At 50.2% G+C, this 22606-nt stretch overlaps 1 protein-coding gene across 1 annotated transcript in view; it reads right to left on the minus strand.

Moving 5' to 3' along the window:
* The window catches only part of IFFO2 (intermediate filament family orphan 2), a 47053-nt gene extending 31835 nt beyond the window's left edge, over positions 1–15218 (minus strand). Inside the window, 3 exon segments of the mRNA XM_080381338.1 lie at positions 10686–11165; positions 11167–11219; positions 11222–15218. Coding sequence (XP_080237464.1) covers positions 10686–11165; positions 11167–11219; positions 11222–11314 — 626 coding nt within the window. The 5' untranslated portion in view covers positions 11315–15218.
* Between the last annotated feature and the right edge of the window lie 7388 nt (positions 15219–22606).

The following is a 22606-nucleotide window of genomic DNA, read 5'->3' on the forward strand; positions in this document are numbered from 1 at the left end:
ATTGTTTTCTTGAATTCACAGGCAAACAATGAAAAAACCCTTCATGAACACTGGTCCACAGTGGAATATCCTCAAATATACCAGGCACAGACTTCGTGAAGCCTCACCTGGTGTCCGAAAGGGAGTGAGCTCTGTCTGCCTACCGCTGCAAAGAAAGCGGAGGTTGCAAACGGAATCCCATTTTAAGATGGTGTGAAACGCGACAAATCATTATTAGCGGGAGGTATAAACCAACGGCAGTGGCGAGCCTGGGCTGGCGGAGGGGAAGAGATGGACAGCCAAGGGATTCTAGTACAAACCTGGTTTTAACGCAGATGGCCCGTGAGAAGGAGGAGGGTGATGGAGGGACCTTGTGGCCCTGCCTTCCCACTGCCCTGCACCCGCAGCAGAATCGGGACCCAAACCCCACCGAACCCACAGCCCACCGTGGGGAGGAGACCCCTGCCCACGGCTCTAGGGCCGTATCTCACAGCGAATTTTATAGGAGAAAGAGCCAACAGTAATTAACGCTTCGTCGATCGGTGGAGAAAGAAAAAGGCTGTACATCTGCACACGGGTGACACCTCTCACAGGGCTGCGGCTCCGTGCATCTGCACCAGCGTGTGGTACCCACAGCGATGCAGCCTGGACCACGCGGCTCCTGCCGGCTCCTACCTCACGTAGCAAGCAGAGAAGACGGCAAATTCCTTCTGGCCACTGGAACTTACCAGGGGAGAGCCTGACTGCCTTGCATATAAATGGATAGAAGGATCTAATGCCCAAAAGGGGAAGAGAAGCTACGAAGGAAAATGGGTTTATTTGCAGATTCATCACAAGCTACCACCAGGAGCTCGCTGTCCTTCAGGGATAGTTATCACAAAATGAGCTTACTTACGTCCCATAGCCATTCTTGAAAGGATAAAATTCTGTACAGCATCTCTGCAAGTGGGGCTTCATTCCCAGGGTCACTTTGTCCCTTTTAACAAGAAAAGCTGGTCTCCCACTGACAACCGGCAGTTCTACGCTCTGGTTAAGAATACAGATTAGTGGAAAAACATTTTCCAGGGCATTAAGGAGTTCTTAAGTGCTTTGCACTACCATTTTCTCCCTTTCTTTAAAGAGAAGAAAAAATAAATAAATAAACCAGACTGCCCAATGCTTCATCAGATGGTCAATGCCTTATTGAAAAGTTTAGAGTGGAAAATAAAATATTTTTTTGTACCTGCAAGAGGGGGATTTTCTTGTAGCTGTTTTATTGACAATACTTTATGAAATATTAAATATTAATATTAAAATATTTTTGTTATGATTCAATATTAAGGCACCCATGCCATTCTACGGAATTATGTAAAATTACACCGATACCTAGTATTCTTTTAAACCAGATTTGACTTGTCAGGGCTTGACTCCTGTGACTGAAGAGACCTGGACTGCTAAATTTAAATTCTGTTCTCGGTATCAGAGAAAGCTTCATTTTAAAAATAATAAAATAAATGGCATAGTCCTATTTTCTCCCCTCAGTGACACGCAGACAAATTTCACCTGTAAGAATCCACAGACAGAAATATATTTGAAACCACTGATTTGGAATAAATACTGAGCCAGGATCCCTTTGATCTCTAATTCCAGCATGAGTCACCGCATGGACTAAACACATCTACTATATTTAAGGGCAAAGGGGGATCCAATCCTATTATACATCATCACCTCCTTCATCATCTCTGTCCTCTGTGTTAATGAGCCATTGTAAATTAGTAAGTTTTCTCGCCCACATGAAGAGGGCTAGGTTAATTCCTTCTCTTTTTAGCACAGAGCCCGGGAGCCGTCATGTCTTTCAACCAATGTTGATCTCTGCCCACATATACCAAACCCCCGTAAATTTCTGTGCAAACAAAACTGGGTTTGCAATGCAGCAGCATACTTGGGCACTGCTAAACCCGCAATCCAGAGCTTTATCTGCAGCTCACCTGCTCCCAAAGGCTCTGGAATTGCTGTTCAGATTCACGAAACCATTTCAGATCGGGAAACCAAAACATTTGGCTTGTCCACAGCACCCAGAGATTTGCAAAGTTACATGGAATTTAGGCTCAGGCTGTAACGCCAAGTTTTGCTTTCGGTTGTATTTCAGTGGAAATTCAGAATAAAGCCACTGAAACTAGCATCAGATTACTAACAGCAGCAACGCCAGCCATCCGTTTGATCACCCACGGCTCAAATCCTTCTCGAAAGCAACGCACGTTGGTGGCTTCCAGACAGAAAAAGCCAAAAAAAGGGCCAACTGAACGTATCTCCTGGGAGAACAAGCTCCAAAACGCGGCAGCGGGCTTATTTCTGAAGCCATGCCACGGAAAGCAGGCGTGACTAGGTCCAGTCCCCAAATCTGCTTGGAAGGGGATTCAAATTAACAAACTTCTGGGGGAAGCGGGTACGCCGAGACCAGGAGAACGCTTCCAAATTGCGTCCAGTAACCATCGAGTCACATGTAGATGAGTTAGAATGTGGAAATGCTCGAACAAAAGGCTGGAGAAATGCATCATCTGTGATTCACTTTCACACAGTAACAATGCAACTAGTCCGTGTTCTGTGTCATTAACAAGCAGGACGCATCGTTAATGGGCACAGGGCACCGTTCTCTCCCAGCTCGCCCGATGCTCTTGTTATTGAAGTAGATCCAGAGGCAGAGTCGATGTCCTTTTTGTACACGGATCAACACCAATAACAGCAAATAAAACACAAGATTCCCACAGGTTTTCTATGGAAATGCTAATAATTTCATTTTAAATATTTTTTCGAAACGAAGCACCTTGTCAATCCAGTCACAGTAAACATACCTGCTTCCCAGCTGCCGCTTTCTGCAACAGGGCTACAAAAAGTCACCGAATTGTTCCGACACGTTCACAACCAACTAGCATGACCTGTGCATCCCAGGTGAGACACCAGCAGGCACCGTTAGATCACCTTAGCTTTTTCCAAGCCTATTTTGAAGTAGAAAGATCTGGTAAGAACCGTTTCTAGACTAGGCGACAGCCTGGGATTCCAAAACACCCTACACATTCCTTACTCCTTTTGTATCCAAAAAATATCCCACCCTTCTAAATGACTTATTCATCAGGCACAGACATCGAGGTCACTAACTAGGGTCATTCACCTCTAACCCCAAACCAAGGCATTTTAACAACATATCTGGAATTCAGTCATCTATCAGTGTGCCCAAGCTATCCCCGTACGACGATTTCGGTTTTGCCCCCTAATCTGAACGCATAATAAAGTGGAGGCAAGTTCCTTCGCTTCAGACACATGAGTGGGAGGTGAAAAACGTGCCCACGATAACACCAGCATGTGAAAGCAGCTGGATTGCACTCATCCAAACCAAAAGTAGACACAGGAAAAATATAGGACATACCCTATAGATGCCAGGCATAGGGTGGGATAGAGCAGAGTGGAGTCTGAGAACTGGTTTAAAAGCAGAGCCACGCACTACGTGATCTCCCTGTGCCTTGTTTACTAAGCAAAAGGTCTCGTCCCATTTATTACCTTTTTTTTTTATCAGTTCAGGGTTCTGAGAACAAGATAACTTTTAGTTGGGAGAGGTCACAAGGCTGCTTCAGTTAGACTAAACAGCATACAGGTACCTACTGTTCAGTTTCTTAACTTTTTTTTTTTTTTTTTTAAAAAAGGCCAAACTGGAAGAAATCTTTTTTTTTTTACAAACAAAAAAGCTGGTCTTAAATATTAAGATGGAGACTTAAAACCATAAAGAACAACATCCTGCGAATATTTCTAGTGAGCTAAAAAAAAAAAAAAAAAAAAAAAAAAGAAATCATTTAGTCACAGAAGAGAATATGCAGGAAGCCAACGTAAGACCTGGCAGAGCATCACCACAAAGCCTTAACCACAAAAAAGCAGCTGTGGAGCCGTACGTGGGTTCGGTGCTTTCTTTAGCTCCATGCCCAGCACTCAAACTGCATGACAAAGAGCTAGAAATAACTTGTTTCTGTGTTTGTCTTCACCTCAGCCATGAATCGCAAAGGTCTTCTGCAATTTATTTGGGTTTAAGATCAGAGGTGTGCGGGGGGTTTTGCTCCCAGACCTGCTCAATGCTTAAGCTGCTCTGAAAGGCTGGATTTTTGCCTTCAGAAAGTCCGAAGCTTCCTCCCATGAGTCACAGGAGGAATCAAAAGGTAAATTCAAAATACACACAGAAAGCCTGCGGTTCCCTGGCACGGAGGAAGCTGCGCTTTGAAGAGCACGGCACAGATCCTGCCCCAAGTTTCTCTGAAACTCCAGCCACATCACGAGGTGGTGATTTTTCTCTTCACCCCAATTCCATCTAGTTCATCTGAATTTTTTAAATTTTTTTTCCATTATAATTCTGAGTTAATAGTTGGCCAAGGATAAAGCTCAGCGTAAGGAGCTAACCTCAGCCAAGACAGCCATCTCAAACCAGCCCTGGCTGCTCCCGCTCCCAGCCAGTTGAAGTAATGTACACGCCGAGATTTACCTACTTAAATATTTAACAAAATACAGCCCCAGCCCACTGTGGAGCACTGCTAGAAAGCTGGATCAAAGGGAAACATCCTCCCCTCCTTCCAAAACTTCTCCCACATTACTACAACCCAGAAGTCCCAGTTTCTAGCTATACCACGGGAAAAATGACATAAACCGGAGATTCGTTGGAACGCTCCAGAGATCCATGTATACTGTAAACGCACGTCTCTGCGGCAGCATTTTAGAAGCAAATATAGCATCATTTAAAGAAAAACATCTGACACCCAAACAAACATTACTCTTACAGTGCTTAATTTGCACAGCTCCAAGCAGTACAGCTTTCCAACCAACAATTACGAGGGAATGTATGTATTTGTTATACGGCCAAGTTTTTCACAATAGACAATATTATCCATTCTTCGCAAAGAAAACTTATGTCCTCCCAAAGCAAGTTAAAAAAAAAGTCTTTTCAAGACAGAGTCTCAGGTTTCACCAGAGCAAGCATTTAACATCAAACTTCACGTCTTGGAAGGGGTATCCAAGAGTCTCCAATACCAGGCTGCCTGGCTGCTTTGGAAGCAGTAAGGAACACTGAATTTCACTGAAAACCCACACTGAAACATAACGCCCCCTTTAAAACATAAAAAGAAAAGCAGAAATACCAGAATTAAATTTTTAAAAATATATATATATATATATGTGGCTTTACACGGAGACTGCATTATTAGCAGCTCTGTAACCAATTGAAACACGGACAGCAGTCTAGCATGCTGGTTACATTCTTCTACAGGGATAAAAAAATTATTTGTTTTTTATTGGGTCTATGCGTAACATTTGCATCTTGTTACCACTGATATTTTAGCTTTAAAAGTTTTCAGACATTCCTCCAGGGCTTATCTTAAGCACATTTTTATTAAGTTCCCTTCTTTAAAAAAACGAGATCCAGTTAGTTTTGACGCGCATTGCCTTTGACAATGATAATCTTTGTCCTTTCCAGCTGCAGCAAATTTAAGATAATCTCTTTTTCAAGTGGACTTTATTAATCTTCCAAATGAAATACCATCCTGAGGTAAAACAATTATTTCCAGTTCAACTCTTAGTAACAGTTAAGTCTCTGCTGGAAAGGACGACTAACATCTGGCAGATTCAATATCTGCACCAATTAAGAACAATTGTGAAACCATAATATACAAATCTATTCCAGTGTTCAGACTAAGGCTCGCCACAGATCAGCAGCCTTCTTGCAGCTGAAGGAAGGAGAGAAAAAAAAAAAAAAAAAAAAAAAAAAAAAAAAAAAGAGAAGGGGGAATGACTGCAGAAGGATTCCACCGAGTCAGCAGGCTCCCGCCGGCCACACGCAGCAGTATGTTGGCTGTCATAACACACGGCGACGCGCTCAGGTCTTCCAGGGAGAGCTCAGGGTGAGCCTGGAAGGTGAGGCACCTCGTCCGCACCGCCATGCCCTGCACCCGCGCATCACCGCTCCGTACACGCCACCCGCGCATCACCGCTCCGTACACGCCACCCACGCCCTGCACACACGCCGCCGGTGCTCTGTACACGCCACCCGCGCCCCGCACACACGCACCCTGCCATCCCACCTTCGCCAGGAGAGCCCACCAGCACTCCCGCCTCCATGGCACCGCAACTCCACCAGCTCAGGGGGAAGCACCTTTCCTTTCCCCTTCCCACAGGCAAGCAGGTTAAACCACCCGGTGCACGCTGACCAGCAGGAACCACAGCATGGCCCTCTCCACGCCTCAGCGAGGGACCCCCAAGGCACGCCGGGGGCCTGGCAGCACCAAAAAGAGGGGTTTTCTTCTTAAATAACCCACAGGGATCACAGCAGCCCAAAGCCCCTCGCAGGGCAGCAGCCGTGTCGCACGCCTGTAATTAAACCTGCTTCATCACCCTCCCCACGGCCGGGGGGGGACAGGCAGATCCAGGATTCACGCACCCGACATAAAATCCCACAACAATCTCACCTCAAGGGAGGTGAAGCAGTATATGGTTGGTTATTTTGCTGTTCTCTAGAAAAAAACCAAAACACTTCACCTGTGTCTTTCAGCTTTTAGGCATCTGACATTTACCTCCATTTTCACGTAACAGTCCCTGAAAGTATTTTTATTGAGCTATTCTGATTACAAATAAAGTCAACAATTTTACCTTTTCTTGTTGAAAGGGGAGTAACAGATTCAAAGTTACAAAGGATTTGGCATCACATCTAGGCCCAAAAGCTCTTTGAAATGCTAGCAGAGTATGACCAAAAAAACCCCTCCAATAAATCCTAAAGAAAACTAATTTTAAGCTTATTTTCCCGTACATTTCCTCCAGTTGCTGACTCCCCCAGCTGAAGTCATAATCCATAGTGTAAAATCATAATTATTACTAAAAAAATAATTATAAGATTAAGACAACATGTTAAGCAGCCAAAGATTCTGATCTATATACCACTTGTGTAAAATAACATGATCTGAGGGGGGAAAAAAAAAGCAATTTTGGTCTGAAATATCTGCTGGGCTCCTTAGAGGGAACATTTTCGCAGTCGTGCTTCAGATACAAACAAAATCCTGGGTAAAATACAGTCTAGTTGCTCTACTGACCATGCGCTCTAATATTTTCTAGGCCTCAGAACTCCAGTTTCTTGTGTTAGGATATGCAAGAAAAATTATTTTGGGGAATGGAACAAAGTAGTGTAACATAAATTTCCTAAAATGAAGCCACTGGTAATCCCCAAAATTGCACAGGCAGCATTTCATTGGAAAGAACTTTAGATGATTTTCCATTCTTATTTTTAAAAGTAGCAGTAAAGCTACCTTTAAAAGAAAGGAAAGGAGGGATTATTTCACCCCTGAGTGCCACCACTATTTTTCAGTTCACAAGTATGACATCAAGCAGCGTGTGCCTTCCACAACAGCCACGTCCCATAGGAGCTACACGTCTTTGAAACTACTCGCTTGAGGAGAGTCCACCAACTCCATGATGTAATCATCTGCCCGGAGTTTTCCTGGTAGCCAAGTACTTAAAACCAGAAACATTTGCTAGCTACTACCTCCTTAATCAAGTGGTCACCCTGGAAAGGTAAAATAGCCTCCACTGTTTTAGGAAATAAATGTAACATATCGCTACGTGCTTAAGCATTTTCATGGGTTGAGTTGGTGGCTTACTGGTCAGGTTACCAGGCCTGATGACTTCAAGAAGGCTGCCACATTCTGCTGGTTCCCGAGTTAAGCAAAATGGGTATTTTCTTGGTTGTGGAGCAAACACAGCGTATAAAACCCATTTTGGTCCATCATGTAAACGCGGTGTTTGCAGTGCGGAGGTGCCCGCGAGCGGGAGCAACGCCGTTCCGAAGGAGCAGCTGCCTGCTGGTGAAGGGGCTGCCCGGTTGGGCTGCAAACATGGGCGCATCCCTGCGAGATCACCGGTCCGCCTGCCCGACCTCCGGCAGGACCCAGCAGCACCATCAAGAGACTGGCACAAGGCTGACGTTCCACCTGGAGCTCATCTCCCTAAATAAAACTGCATCATCAAAGGCTTCGCAACAAGATAAGGTAAACCCAAAGCGTGTATTTAAACACACGTACGCACACACAAGCGTGCCACGACAGAGAACCCCTTCCCTGCAAAAACAAACAAGAAAACACTGGTACCAACCTTGACAGGATTGCTGACAAACACTGCAACACCCCATTAGCTCATGCTAATGCAATCGAATTGACTAATCTGCTCTGACGGCGAGAATTAAATTTAAAACAGCACAGTATTACTCCATGAGCATGCAAAAGTGTGCTCAAGGCCACAAATGAAAAAGTCAATCTACCCCAAAAGAGCTTAACATGTGGTGTCCGTCTGATGACTGAAGGGCACAGAAGAGTGGAATAATCATTCCAATTACATAGTAATGAATGCACCATAAAAGACACACTGCTGATATAATACTAGTGTGGTAAGTGTTGATATGTATTAATCAAATTTTATTTCCAATTTTATTTCCAAGCATCAGGAGAAAAACCTGTTTCAAGAGCAAGAAGGGTGGTAAGAGTAAGATTTGCGATTGCCTACAAAGAGGTCCCCTTCGCTACACTGAATGCATTTGGTTTGGGCAATCCTCAGGAGCGTGCAAGCAGCCACACATGAATACGGACTCTGGGGTGAAAATTTGTTGTACAGAAGTGAGCGAAGCACAAGAGACAGAATCAGCCCTGAATCGGCAGGAAGACTGAACTTAAATGGCCCACAAGTCTCCTCCTCCCTAAGAGGAAAAAATAAATCACACATCCATCAAAAAGAAGAAGTATCCCCAACTTTTGGTGACATAACCCACACCCAACACACACCTTCCTTAACCAAGCCACCCTCGAACGCAACTTCCCCTGAAGCACCACCACTACTCCAACTCCTTGGTACCAAGCGTAAAACCAACAACAACCCTGTGCCACCATGGCATCTACAGGTCAAGACTGTAAAAGAGAGACCAACTTCTTTTTCCATCCATTTTCAGTAGGTTCTTCAGCACTGAGCAATCAAGGCAAGCAAGCTTTAAGACGCACTGAAAGCAAACAGTATTTTAGTTAACAAACAGGCCAGAAATTACTACTGGAACAGCTACGCCTGCCTATAAAATCCCTCCAAAGAGCGCTAATTGACAAGAAGAGGTCTGTTATAAAAGCTGATGACGAGAGGTATGCAAAGAGCACACTGCAGTCCTGTTACCCTGGACAGAAGAAATTCAGCGATGCTTCACAGGCCACAGAGCCGAGCCAAAAAAAAAAACCAACAAAAAACGAAAGGATTACATTTGCTCCGCAGGAAAAAAAAATAAAATACAAGGCTGCAAAAGGAGGAAACACATCTGAAGCCTAAAGATGACAAAACTCCCAACAGGAGCACCCATGCCAGCCCCAAAGGACAGGCAGCTCGTCAGACAATGCAGGAATCTCCCTGCAGAATCCCAACTAGCTGCCTTTTTTTTTTTTTTTGCCCCCCCCCCCCCCCCCCCCCCTTCTGGCCTCCATCTCCACCACCGCTACCTTGAGCAGGCAAATACAGCAAAGGGAACATTACCCATCACCGGGTGGGGACACACACACACACCCCCCCACGAGAAACCCAGGGCTCCCCACCAGGCTCAGAGATAACCCTCCAGGTGAGCAGGCTTTGGGAAGGCTGGCGTTAGGGCTTTGGGTTTGAGTAATTCCGAGGAAAATCTCCGAGTGCAAACCTTCCCCTGCAGTATTTGCAACCCAAATATTGCAGCACTGAGCTAATTTCGGGGAGCTGGCACGCGAGGTCGACTACTGGAGCGATCAGACCAGAAAATGAAGGCAAGCTAAATTTAGGAGTAACTACACGATGCAATATTAACAACAGATTACCTCCCTTCTCCAAAAAGGAATTTTTTTTTCTTCCCCCCCCCCTCCCCCACTTAAGGCCAGCTGACAATGCTCCTTTTCAGATAAGCCTCTCCAGCCACCCAGGGAGGGACCCACCAGTTTTCTGGGCACCAAGCTGAGGTGCAACCCTCCTCCTCAACCCCCTGGGGAGCCCCGAGTGGGGGACCCCTGCCCCCAGGGGTCTCCCCACATTCCCCAAGGAGCATCCAGCCCAGGGAGGGAGCCCAGGGCCGGGGACCCCTGCCCCCAGGGGTCTCTCCATGTTCCCCAAGGAGCATCCATCCCAGGGAGGGAGCCCAGGGCCAGGGACCCCTGCCCCCAGGGGTCCCCCCACGTTCCCCAAGTGCCCCTGGGAGCATCCTCCCTGGGGGGGAGACCCTGGTGGGGGACCCCTGCCCCCAGGGGTCTCCCCATGTTCCCCAAGGAGCATCCATCCTAGGGAGGGAGCCCCTGGTGGGGGACCCCTGCCCCCAGGGGTCTCCCCACGCTCTCCAAGGGGCATCCATCCCAGGGAGGGAGCCCCTGGCAGGGGACCCCTGCCCCCAGGGGTCTCCCCATGTTCCCCAAGGAGCATTCCATCCTAGGGAGGGAGCCCAGGGCCGGGGACCCCTGCCCCCAGGGGTCTCCCCATGTTCCCCAAGTGCCCCTGGGAGCATCCTCCCTGGGGAGGGAGCCCCTGGTGGGGGACCCCTGCTCCCAGGCGTCTCCACACGTTCCCTCGGCCCCGAGGAGGGGCTGGCCCGTTTCCCCGCAGTGCAGGAGCGGGCAGCCCGCATCGCCCCCCGCCCCCCCCGGCTGCCAGCCCCCCCCCCAGCCGCTCACTTTCTCTTGTACTCATCCCGCTCCCGCTTGACTTTGGCCAGCACGTTGTAGAGGGCGCGGATCTCGGGGGTGATGGTGTCGATCTGCACCCCCACGCCGTCGGGATGGATCCAGGAGACACCGGGCCCTTGCACCGTCTCCAAGCCGCCGCCCCCGGTTCGCCGCACCTGGGTGTAGCTCCAGATGGTGCCGGGCAGGCGGCTGTAGTGAGGCGGCGAGGCCAGCGGCGCGGCGGGCAGCCCGGGGCCGGGCGGCGGGGGGGGGCCGCCGTCGGTCTGCACGGCCTGGTCGCGGGAGAAGGTCTTGTAGCGCAGGCGGCGTTCGCGCTCGCTCTGCTGGGCCGCCAGCTGCTTCTCCAGCAGCCGGTTGCGCCGTTCCAGCTCGTGGACCTTGGCCAGGAAGCAGCGGAACCGCACGTTCAGCCCCTTCAGCAGGTGGATGTTGGAGCCCAGGTCGTTACGAAGCGCCGCGGTGACCGGCGGGGCCCCCCCCGCCGCCGCAGCCGCCGCCGCCGCCGCAGCCGCCGGGCTCCCCGGGCCGCCGCCAGCGGTGGGCCCCAGCGGGCAGGAGGCGGCCGCCGCGGCGGGGGAGAAGGCGCGGGCCATCTCCCCGAAGAGCAGCGAGTTCATGGCGCGGCGGCCGCCTCAGCGCCTCAGGGGACCGGAGCGGAGCGGGGCACGGCGCGCGCGGCGGCCGGAAGCGGCCGGTTAACGGTCGCCGAGGCGGAGGGAGCGCTGCGGCGGAGGGAGCGCTGCGGGAGGCGCGGCGCGGGAACGGCCGCCGCGGCGGGCGCTGAGGGAAGAGGGGAGAACCGGGCACCGCGAACGGCCGCCGCCACCGCCTGTCCGCGCTCCTGCGGCTGCCGCTGCCGCTGCCCGGGCACTGGGCGGCCCCGGCTCCGCCTCACCGCGCCCCCGGCGCCAGCGGCTGCGGGCCGCACCGCCCGGGCCACGCCCCGCCACCGACCGCGCCCCCGCCGCAAGCCACGCCCCCTCCCCAGAACCGCTGCTGCCCGAAGCCGCGCCCTCTTCCCTGAAGCCACGCCTCTTCTCCAACGCCGCGCCCCGTCCCCGCAGCCACGGCTCGCTGAAGCCACGCCCCTCCCCCGAAGCCACGCCTCTTCCCCAAGGCCGCGCCCCCTCCCCTCAGCCACCTGCCGTGCCCGAAGCCCCGCCCCCTCCCCAGGCCACGCCCTCGCGGTGCCGCATGGCCGCGGTGGGTCCCTCCACGTGTCCCGGCGCAGCGAGTGCGCACCACGGGGCGGCGCGGGGACTTCGCGGGGGCGGGGGCGGCGGTGAGCGGGTTCGGCAGCACTCCTGGTCCCTCCGCGCGCCCCTGGTTAATTAGCGAACGTCAAACCAACGAGGGGGGGGCCTGGCCCTGCCCTGTGAAACATCCCCTGCCCCTGCCTTTGCGGCAGGGAAATCACCTAATCGATACGATGCCATTGTAAGGGGTGAATTTTGTTACCCCAATGCAGCGTCTGCCTAAGCGCCAAATAACGTTGATATGACGATAATTAAATTATTAAACAAGCGTTTCCCAACTGCTGCTTCCAGGACCTCTGAGCTGCTTGGCAATCAAAGGATATTGTTTAATCGAATAATGTGATTACTCCGTTGCGCCACCACAGATGGAGCGATGCTTTGTGAGCAAGCGAGGCACATGGAAAATTCTCAGCGGTGCTGGTGTAAAGCTGTAGTAACACTAGTCGCTCAAATAGTTTTTGAAATAAAAATAGGGTGCTTGCCAGGTAACATTTAGATTAAACCACACAGGCGATATTTCTATGAAATGAGACGGGCAATATTTCTGTTAAATGACACGGGCAATAGTTATATTAAATGACATGGGCAATAGTTATATTAAATGACACAGGCAATAGTTATATTAAATGTCACGGGTAGAAGCATCCAAAAGCCAAAATTGCACCAGCACCCATGAGCCGCGCTTAGCACCGTAACCAAAGGCTCTTCAAAGGGCTCCGTAAACATGTTACAAACCTGTGTTTTCCCAGCACCTCCTGGAAAAAAGATCGCATCTACTGGGTGGAGCTGCTTTCTCAGAAGGGTGACTCAAAGAAACACCTGAAAAGATTAGCTCTCCCCAAGCACAAAAAGGCTTTAGCCTCAATTGATGTCGGCTGTAACCTGCACTCATTGCTGAGCTTACGGGAAAACATCCTTAATACCTTGGGCATTAGGGCACGGCTGGAACTGCTGATGCTGGGGACTGGGATGTGGCGGGCAGAGCTGGACTTCCAGAAAAAAAACTGCAGCTCCCTGGGAAACGTTTCCATGGCATGTACCACCCTGCAGATTCACAGCACTACTTGCAAAATAAGAAAATAAAATTAATAGAATAAAAATATATTAATAAATGAAATTAATATTTGACTAAAACTGCCAATAACGAGGTTATTCTTAGGGGCAGAAGCCAATCAAGAGCAGGTTTCTCCCCCCGGCTGGGTAATTCCCCATGTTTTAGGCACAGGGCATCCTCGCTGGCAGGCGGCGATGCTGCCACGAGCCCGATGATTTCAGAACCCAGCAAAACTGCGTGGTCAACAGCTGGGAAAATCCTGTTGAACAACAAGATTTAATTTTTTTTTCCCCTTAAGGAAGCAGGAAAACATCAGAGGGAATGACAAACCAGGCAGTGAATGCTTTTGTACCTGCCTGGTGAGACGCTGCGTATCGTGGTTGCTCATTAGGCAGCACCATCGCTGCGGCGGTGAGGATGGATTCGCCAGGGCCGCATCCAAAGGTCGTTAAATCAATGAGTGTTTTTCCTAATGGGATGCGTACGGTCACCACCAGCATCCCGCTGCGCCGCTGGGCTATGGTTTCCTCCCAGCCCCTGAAAGTGAATCATCCTGAATTAATCGCAACAATTAATTAGACTTGGGCTCGGAGAAATGGAAATCCCTCTTTCACGAGGGCTCCTGCAACCACAGAGCTGACCCGCTGCTGCCCGTGTCGTGCCAAGCAGCCGTGGTCCGGCACATGGGATACCCACAGGCTGGGGACATTCCTGTAGAGATTCCTCCGATTCCTGCTGTGGAAAGCTCTCCGCCGGCTGCCAATTGCAGATATAAATAATGAAGCACTGATTAGCCCTTTCCTATTTGGACAGGGAGGAAAAGGGATGGGAAATGGGGCTATTTCTGAATGCAGAAACAATCCAGCAATTAAATAACGGTGACCACCCCTAGAGATGCTAATAATACTGTACTGGATTTATTTTTGCTCTCAGTTGCTTCACCCAAATGTGGGCTGGAGCAGCCCCTGAGGAATCTGGACCCTTGCGTTTGATTTTTACACCCATTTTTACCTTCACGTCTTTAGCATCCTTCACCCACAGACCTTGGTGGCTCTTTCAGGACTGCTCTCTACATCTGCTTAAGCGGTTTTAATATTCGTTTTCCTGGATTTGGTTGTGTACATTATTAGTCTGCCACTGGTGGAAAGTTCTTGTTCCCTTGGGTCTGGCTTCCTTCAGAGTAACCGTTTCTCTGCCAAACCAAAGCGAAGGCAGCAGCTCGCCAGCACGGACGCACTGCGGTACGGCGAATGGGCGATGCTCCCCCGGGCTGGCACGCGGTGCAGCCAAGTTGAATAAATCCCCCTTGAAAACAAACAAGCAAAAATCCTTTGGTGTAACACCCATAACGCGCCCCAGCCCTGCCAATGCCCTGCTCAATAACCTCAGCACAGTTCTCGGCTCTGGCTTTCTAGCATTGCGGTGAAGCAGCATCTCCACCAAAGCTCCGGCGATCTCAGCATCCCTCCCTTTTCCCCCTTCCTATTCCCTTGGGCTGCGGCAACCGCCTGAGCCTGCTCTTCACCAGCCTCAGAGATGGAAAAAGGTGATTTATTCACCCCAGACTCCGCAGTAACAAGAGGTAGCTTCTCGTTGAGGCTGCCATTCCACAACCAGCAAGCTTCAGTGGTTACAGTGGGATTAGTATTGCTCACCCAGGGCTCTTACCCTTGCACTGCAGTTCACTGCCTGCCTGAGTAAGGGTATTTGGGCAAACCAGGCTGCTGAAACACATGGGATTTTTAAGAGTGCCTCCCCCAGAATGGTTGGGTTTTAACCCTAACACATGCGATGGTGCCTGAGCATCACCAGCGCGATGGCATTAGCAGCCGATGAGTTGCTGCAATGAGCCCCACCACATCCTGGCAGCATTTTTGGCTGGCAAAGCATTTCCGACCCCAGCCGGCCCCTTTCCTCCGCACGCTGCTGTGGCTGCGCCAGCATCAGGGCTGCTCCTTGAGAAATCAGAGCAACAGGCACGTGGGAAGACGGGCAAGAACGTGCCAGCTGCCCCGGTGAGTCCTCCAGTGAGTCAGACCCCACCTAACGCACCCGATCCTTGACGAGGACACGAAGCTGGTGCTTCTTTGCCTATCGCCGAGGTGTCATTCGGTGGAGAAAGGGCCGGGTTAGTCACCGAGGTTGTCATTTCCAGCCGTATAAGGGAAGCCTTTGGATCACGTTGGCAATTGCATTGGCCATCACATCACGCTGCGGAAACAGAAAATATTTGGCAGGTTGGCTGCTATTAATGATGTGGGAGGAATGAGTTACCTCAGCAGTTACAAAAACAGCATTTTTTCCTCCCTGCAGGTTCCTTGTTGCCTTTAAAGGAGGTTTCTCCTCCTAAAACTTTAGTTTTCCTCCTATATGTTTTCTACCAGTTCTATCAGCTCATGTGAAGTAGGAGCTGCTGCTTAAACCCAGCACCTTCTCCCCCTGCAGGGCTATTGCTTTGCTCCAGTCACTTTTTCAGAGAGAAAAACCTCATTTTGCCACACCTGGGAGGTGTATGTGCACCCGCGCTGCAAAGCAGAGTCCAGCCACAACGAGGGATGCTGCTCACGCATCGTGTTCGTCCTGAGCCCGTCGGCAGAGCATCGGGGCTGCACGGGGTGGACCCAGGCCGGCTGACTTCAGCACACCCCCGTCCCCTCGCCCCCAGGCTGCGGATGATCTCTATGGAGATCGCGTCAATATTTTGGAAACAAAAACTTCTGCCCCAGGTCCAACCCAAAACTGTGGGTGAACGCAGGAGGCGGGGATGCAGCAGGAGATAAAGATGCTGAGAAGCGACTGCGAAGCATCCACTAGCTTGCAGCGGTCGAGACACGCTATAGTATTTCCTTGGAGACTGTGGCAATATTCATTGCTTCCTTAGTAACCAAATATTTGCATCTGTATTGAGTACAGCAGCAAATATGCATCGATAAGCCCATACAGGCCGGCCGCAGGTGTGTTTTAGGACACAGTGATTGCTTTGGCAGCTCATCAAGGATAATTGCAGGATGCTGCATCGTTAATTTGTGCATGCCCAAGTGCACAGTTTCAATCCCGTTGTTGCTAAGCTTCTCATCCTGCAGGTAGCAGGTAGAACCTGGCCTAATTAATTTAAATTCAGAACAACTTTTAAATGATTTTTGTCTTTGGGGCAAAGCTAGAATATATGATTTCTTCCTCGTTACACCAAACTCTGTGACCTGTGGTGGGCTCAGCGGTGGGTTGAGCAGCATTCAAGGCTCAGAGCACAGAAGAGGGTTAAGCTGAACTGGGATGTATTTTTAGCTCCCAATCTCCATCTCTCTTCCAGAAGCCACTAGCAAAGTATTTTAATTGCTTGTACAGAGGGTTTTTTTGCCTGACACGTTTTGCATGACACAGGATGAAGAAAAGCTTCCTGGTGGGAGCTGCTGAGGGGGGGGGTACTCGATGTGGCTGGCTTGGGCACCCCGCTCTGCACCAGGGCTGGGTTTCCTCCTAGCACCCCGCTCCCTGGGCAGGCATTTCTTGCCTCCCCTCTTTCTCCTCCAGCACAGGACAAGGGGGGGGGGGGGGGGGGGGGGGGCTGCCCTACAGAGGGGATCTGCCCTACAGAGGGGATCTGCCCTACAGAGGGGATCCTATGTGCTATGGCACCCTGGACCGCTCCAGCCCTCCATCTCCCATCCTGAACCTGGCAGGATGCTTGTGGAGGCTGCAAGAAAATTGGTGTCAGTGGAGTGAGTCGATGAGCCAAAGCTGTTGAAGCGGCTCCCCTCTTGGATTTCCCAATGTCCTGGGGTGTTTCTGAGGGAGAGGTCCTCGGGTGGAGTGCCGTGACAGCTAGACGCCCAGTTTTCAGTGATTCCCAGCCCATAATGCAGCCCGGTGGCTTACGGCTGGTAAATACATTTCCACTGTGCCAGCTGATGCAGTCACCAAGCTCGTTATATCAAAACTGCTTACAGCAGGCAAAATACGGACCGAGGGAAGAGAAATATTAATGACCTGGTGCTCGGAACATGTGCCTTTAATGTCTGATGTCATCATTTGGGAATTAGTTTGTTGTCATCAAATATTAGGAATAATTAAAGGATGGTGCTGGGTTTAGAACACACTCGTATTTGTTCATTAAGTAAGATTAAAATAAATGGCCTGGGAGAAGCTGCAGGGATTGAGCACCTGAAGAACGGCTCGTGGAATGTCCCAACACACAGATGCTCAGGCGCCCGGACAACGTGGCAAGCACCAACACCAACACAAGAGATAACTGGAGACACCAGCACAACCCACCACCTCAAACACCCATTAGGGGCTGAGAACCAGGTGTTACAAGCCAGGCACAAGCGCTGTCCTGGGGCGCTGGTTTTGGCCTGCCTTGCTACCCAGGGCTGTAATTTGCTTTCAAGCCCCAGAGGACTTCAGCCCTTGCACAGGAGCATCCCGAGCCCTTTCCCATCCCAGTCTCCCCATCTTGGGCGAGGACAGCCCACACCACCCCGGGGGTGTGCACCGGGGGTTACCGAGGTCCTGTTGCCACAACGCTTGGGAAAGAACAAGCACTAAGCAGGATTATTATTAATAACAGTAATTATTGGGGTTATTATCATTATGGTAAAGATCTCTATATTGAAACGACTCGAGCCTGAAAGCCCACGCATAAGTGGGTATCCCCGGCTGCCCTGCCCTGCCCTCTACCTCCTTCCCTGAATTAAAACATCTCCTTTATTCCCCTCTCACCTCCTCCAGCCCCTGCCACATCCCCACAGTGGGGAGAGGTGGAAAAGACGCAGGACCCAGCATACCTGGTGAGACCAGCCAAGACCAAACATAATGTTCTTGCTATTTCTATAGTGTTTTTTTTTAAAAAGCCCAGCCTCTCTTCATGTAGCAAAGCTGAACTTAAACCATAAACAGCTTAATTTTTTGCAATTCCTGCTTAATATATGCCCTTTTCTGTATTACACACCTTCCCCAGCAGAGAAAGGCTGGAGGGAGGGTGTTATCCTGCTTCCCCAGTGGTGTAAGACTAATGCAAAAAAAAAAAATAATCAGTGTATTCCCCCTGCGGAGCAGGCCAGGGTTAATTGCAGCGGCCCCGAAAGCAGACCTGGGCTCTCTCCATCCATTTCTCCTGCAGCTGCGGGGCCGCCTGGACGTTTGCAGGTCAGTGAGGACTCGCTGGAGAGTTGCACCAGGTTTGGCTGGTGTTCGCCAACTGCTCAGGCTGTGAGTCACCGAAAAGTGGTTTCTATTTTACAAGGGAAGGGATCAGGCTGAGTCAGGCAGAGGAGTGTCAGGGCGGTGGCACGTTTCCAGAAGGAAGCCCCTGCTCTTTTTGGAGTGGGAAATCCATCACGAGGTGCATGATGCTCCCAGGGCGGCATAGGAAGGGTCAGCAGAGCTCTGCAGCACCTGGCTGCACAAATTAAACAGGGAACGTGGCTGATACCCTCCCAGGTCTGTGGTAATGACCGAAGGGAAAAATAATTGTGGGGCAGGAAAGGTTTGGAGAGAGCTTGTAACTCCCACTTCAAATGTAGGACCTGTAGCAACAGAGCCTGGGTACAGGGAATAGCGCTGGGCACGAGATTATCCTGCTCTAATAAAGGCTTAATAAGCACCATGAAAATAAATAAAACCTCTCAAGAGGCAGCGGCCAAACCTCTTTACACACCTCAGCGGGCTGAAAGCCACGTTCCCCATGCCGGTCTCCAGGGATGCTGCCTTTCGGGGAGCGATGCCCGGGGGGGCCCTAATCTGCCTCGGGTCTCAGTGTTCAAGTGCAGTGCAAGGGCTTCCCCTCAACATGTCACATGTACTGTTTTGTTTTTAATTTTAACCAAAAAGCACCTCTTCCTACCAGCACGTTCCCCTTTGGGAAGGGGACAGTGATCTCTGCCCCTCTCCGGGGTTTGGACAACAGGGATGGAGCTGGTGGTGTTACAGATCTGCTAATAAGTTAGAATTAATTGACTTTATTTGATTTTATAAAATTATTTGGAATAAGAAATATATTTTAATGAAACTTGTAGTTCCACAGCAAAAGCTGCTATGAAATCCTTTGTGCAGCCCTGTACCAAGGCCAGAAGAATGGGCTAGAATCATTGTTTAAAACTTAAGTAACAAATTTGGGATTTTACAGATTTCTTTGTATTTGACTAGTCTTCTGTATGTAGAAAGTGTATTGAAATGTCAGAATATGGAATTAATGGGAACTGGGGAGAGTCGACTGGAACAACTCATAGTTACGTGCCAGGAAACCGTGAACTTTAGTAAAAGGTAATTCTGGCAGGGGGAGATCCCGACCACCGACTCATACACTACCTACCCAAATCATACCCCAGACCCATTTCTGGACCTTTCTAAGCTTTACTGCGCAGAATGGGATATGGGAGGAGAGTATGTTAACGATTTTCAGGAAATATTATGATTATGCATGGATACTTAATGAATATGCATGAATAAGTTCTCTATGAGGTGTATTATTTTGAAACTTGGTGTGTGTTGATCGTAAGAGGACTCACTCACGCACCCGGCCGTCAATGAAGAAGTGTCTGCTTATCTACATCACATTGGTGTTGATAAGTTCTTCATTCCGAGATTTCGGTGACGGTGGTTCCTCCGCGAGCTGAGCAGTCAATGTGAACAAGCGTGATCAATCCTGCCAAAAAAATCTGCAAGTTGGGTTTTAATCATTACTTTTTTTTCCCCTCTTGGAAACCAGCAAGGGAGTAACTATTCCTGGAGGTTTGGGCAGCTGCCACTGGCTTCTCCCAGCAACTTTGTGTACGGAGTGGGGGGCATCCCTAAAGCGATTTTGTGCTAAACTCGCCCAAACGTCTCTTTCAGCAGTCCTTCCCAGCTGCACGGCTTGTTTTTCCCTGGGCCCTCGATTCTGTGCACGAGTTGTGAATCATCCCTGCTCGGGGTGATGAACACGGCCAGGCTGCGCCCCAGCAACGCACAGCAAATGAATCCAAGCCAACCTTGATTTTCTTATGTGACCCAGGGGGTGGCTTCTAATTAAGCTTGCAGGGACCAGGGGAGGGCTCCTGAGATGCACCAGGAGAGCTGCTCCTCGGGCTGGCAGCGTGGCCATTCTCCAGAGCAGCTAAAACCTTGCCTGCTTTCACTTGTGGATTTAAAAGCAACTTGGGAACCTGGTGCTTCTGGTACTCATTTATGTCACTTACCTGCCTGGAGGATGTCTGACCCTCAATGGGGCATAAATCAGTGAGGAATAAGCCCCAACCTACAAGCAGGGCTGGCCCCAAAAGCAAGGCTGAACCAGGGGGGGAATTTTGCAATTTGCTTTATCGTCACAGGCAGATGGCAAAGCCGGTGTGACAGTGCCCGCTGTTTGCATAGCGGGTGCTGCGAGGGTTGTGCTCACAGCGTGGCAAAAGTGGTTGTTCCTGCAACGAAGGCAGAAAGGGCTGGGCTGGTGGAGCCTGGTGTGATTTTCCTGGTTGAAAAGGTGCTCAACAGCCAAAATAAGCACGGAGGGCTCGATACAGCCTCATGCAGGTGAGGGACGGTGCCGGTGCAGTGTCCACGCAGCAGCTGGCGATGCCAAGAGCGAGACGGGAGAAGATGAGGTGTGCAGAATCACGAGCTGATGAGGCAGGGCTGACAATCCACCTAACGATGCTGCAGCAGGAGAGACGGTCCAGCTCGATGCTGTGCTCTTCAGATGAACAAACTGGGGGTCTTTCCCTAGGAATTAGCTGCCCAGCACAGGGAAATGCCCAGCACGGGATGTGCTTCCCAGAGCCAGCAGTTTTGGTAAAATAAAAGACATCGAACCCTGTTTCAGCAGACACACGATACAAACCTTTGTGCCAGGGTAAGTGCGAACCCCGCTGTAGGAGCTGTTCTCACGTAGCTCAGTCAGCGGCGCGTCTGCTGTATCGCTGCTTTGCTGTAAGCTCCTTGAGCAACCTCTTGGCATTGCCTTGGCAGAAACTGGTAATGGTTTTGCTTGAAAGGGTTTTTTGCTAGTTAACACTGACATAGCCTTCGGTACGGTGCATGCTCACGTGTAGTAAGGCTCCTAAAAACTTTGGGCAAAGGGAAAAGAAACTTCTTGCTCCCAATTCCTGCCTTAGAGACTGCAACCCTGAGATGTACCCACGTAACCGTTGAGGCTTCACCACAGTTTTGTTGAACACACGTGATCTACGTGTCCTTCCCTTGCCTGAGAAACAAGCCCCGCGGACACTTGCCCAGGAAGATAGATCACTTTTCCTACATCGGAAAAAGTCCAGGGAATCTTATGGCATCGAAATGCTGCAGCTCACAGTATGTTTATACTCAGCAGCTCTAATTCACCGCTTGTTTGAAAATACTTCCAGGCAATTGCAGTAAGAGACAAAACACAGGAGAGACTTGGCTGGAGAGCCAGTCAGAAGCACTGGGAGCAGGAGGAAGGCTTCCCATCCTGGCAGGACAGCTGTTGGAAAGAGCACCCAGCCGTGCCAAGCTTCCAGAAGGGCATTTGCCTGGCTTGAAAAAAGGAATTACGAAGGGAAGAGGCAGCAGGACAAAGGAAACCATCACGAAATACAAGGGCAGCGCTCAAGGGCTTCCCACTTCTAGGAACAAGCCCAGGAGCCAGGCAGATTTGCTGGGGGACCACCTGCCCAACAGGTTTGTGATTGCAGAAGCAGCAAACAACAAACTCAGGCTCACGGAGGCTTTTTCACCCACAGCAGGAGCGAGAGCCCGTCCTGTCCCTGCTGAAGCTGATGCCCAGGGCAGGGCAGGGCAGGGCACCTTGCTCTTCCTGGGAGGTGTCATTCCCAAGACCAGTTCATACCCCATCACCAGTCTGACCCAGCGTCAGAGCCATCACGAGGATGTCAGAGCATCTCGGGGAAGCTCTTGCCCATGAAGTCAGCTTCAAAGCAAACACAGAAGTCACACTGGCCCTCAGCCGTCACAAAGGATTTTTTTTCCCCCCTCGGAAAATGTCTTTTGCAAATAAACTATATTTTTTTGGAGAAGGGTGTTGTTCAGCTAGTGGTCTGGTTCATCAGTTTGAGTCACTTTACCCGTTTTGAGGCATTTGCCTTCAGTTTTGCTCCTCTTCCTTAATTCTAATTTCAGTAATGCACTCCCCCCGAAAGTCTTTGCCGACTTCCCCAGCCCATGGGGGATTTTGCAGCCTGGAGTGCGTTGCCTTTGTGCAGTACTGAGAATGTTTGAGCCGCTGTGTGTGGCCTGCATCAGCTGAAACTTTCCAAAACACTTTTCTTTTGTTCTTGTCCCTCTCTAGGTCTTCTGGGGTTGTTATTGTTAAGTCTTTAGTCCCTCCCAAGCTATTCTGCTCTGCAGAAGCGCTATCATGCTGTCTGCACCTTCTTTTCAAATCGGGCTTCCCTGTAATTCACAGCCCTCTTGTCCTCTGGGCAGGGAGGCACTCGATACGCCGCCTTTATTTTCCAAAATCCAGCTCTGGGCCTTTGCAAAACCATCTAGAATAGCTCCAAGGAGTTTATTGCAACTGGACTTACACTGGTGAGGACACAGGACACCTCCCTTTAAGATCCTACTTCCTTGCAGCTCTAAGAACATTGCTGAACACATTCTGCTCCTGGTAAGTGTTAAGGCTCTGC

The sequence above is a fragment of the Falco punctatus genome (assembly GCF_963210335.1).
Source record: "Falco punctatus genome assembly, chromosome: 3".
NCBI lineage: Eukaryota > Metazoa > Chordata > Aves > Falconiformes > Falconidae > Falco > Falco punctatus.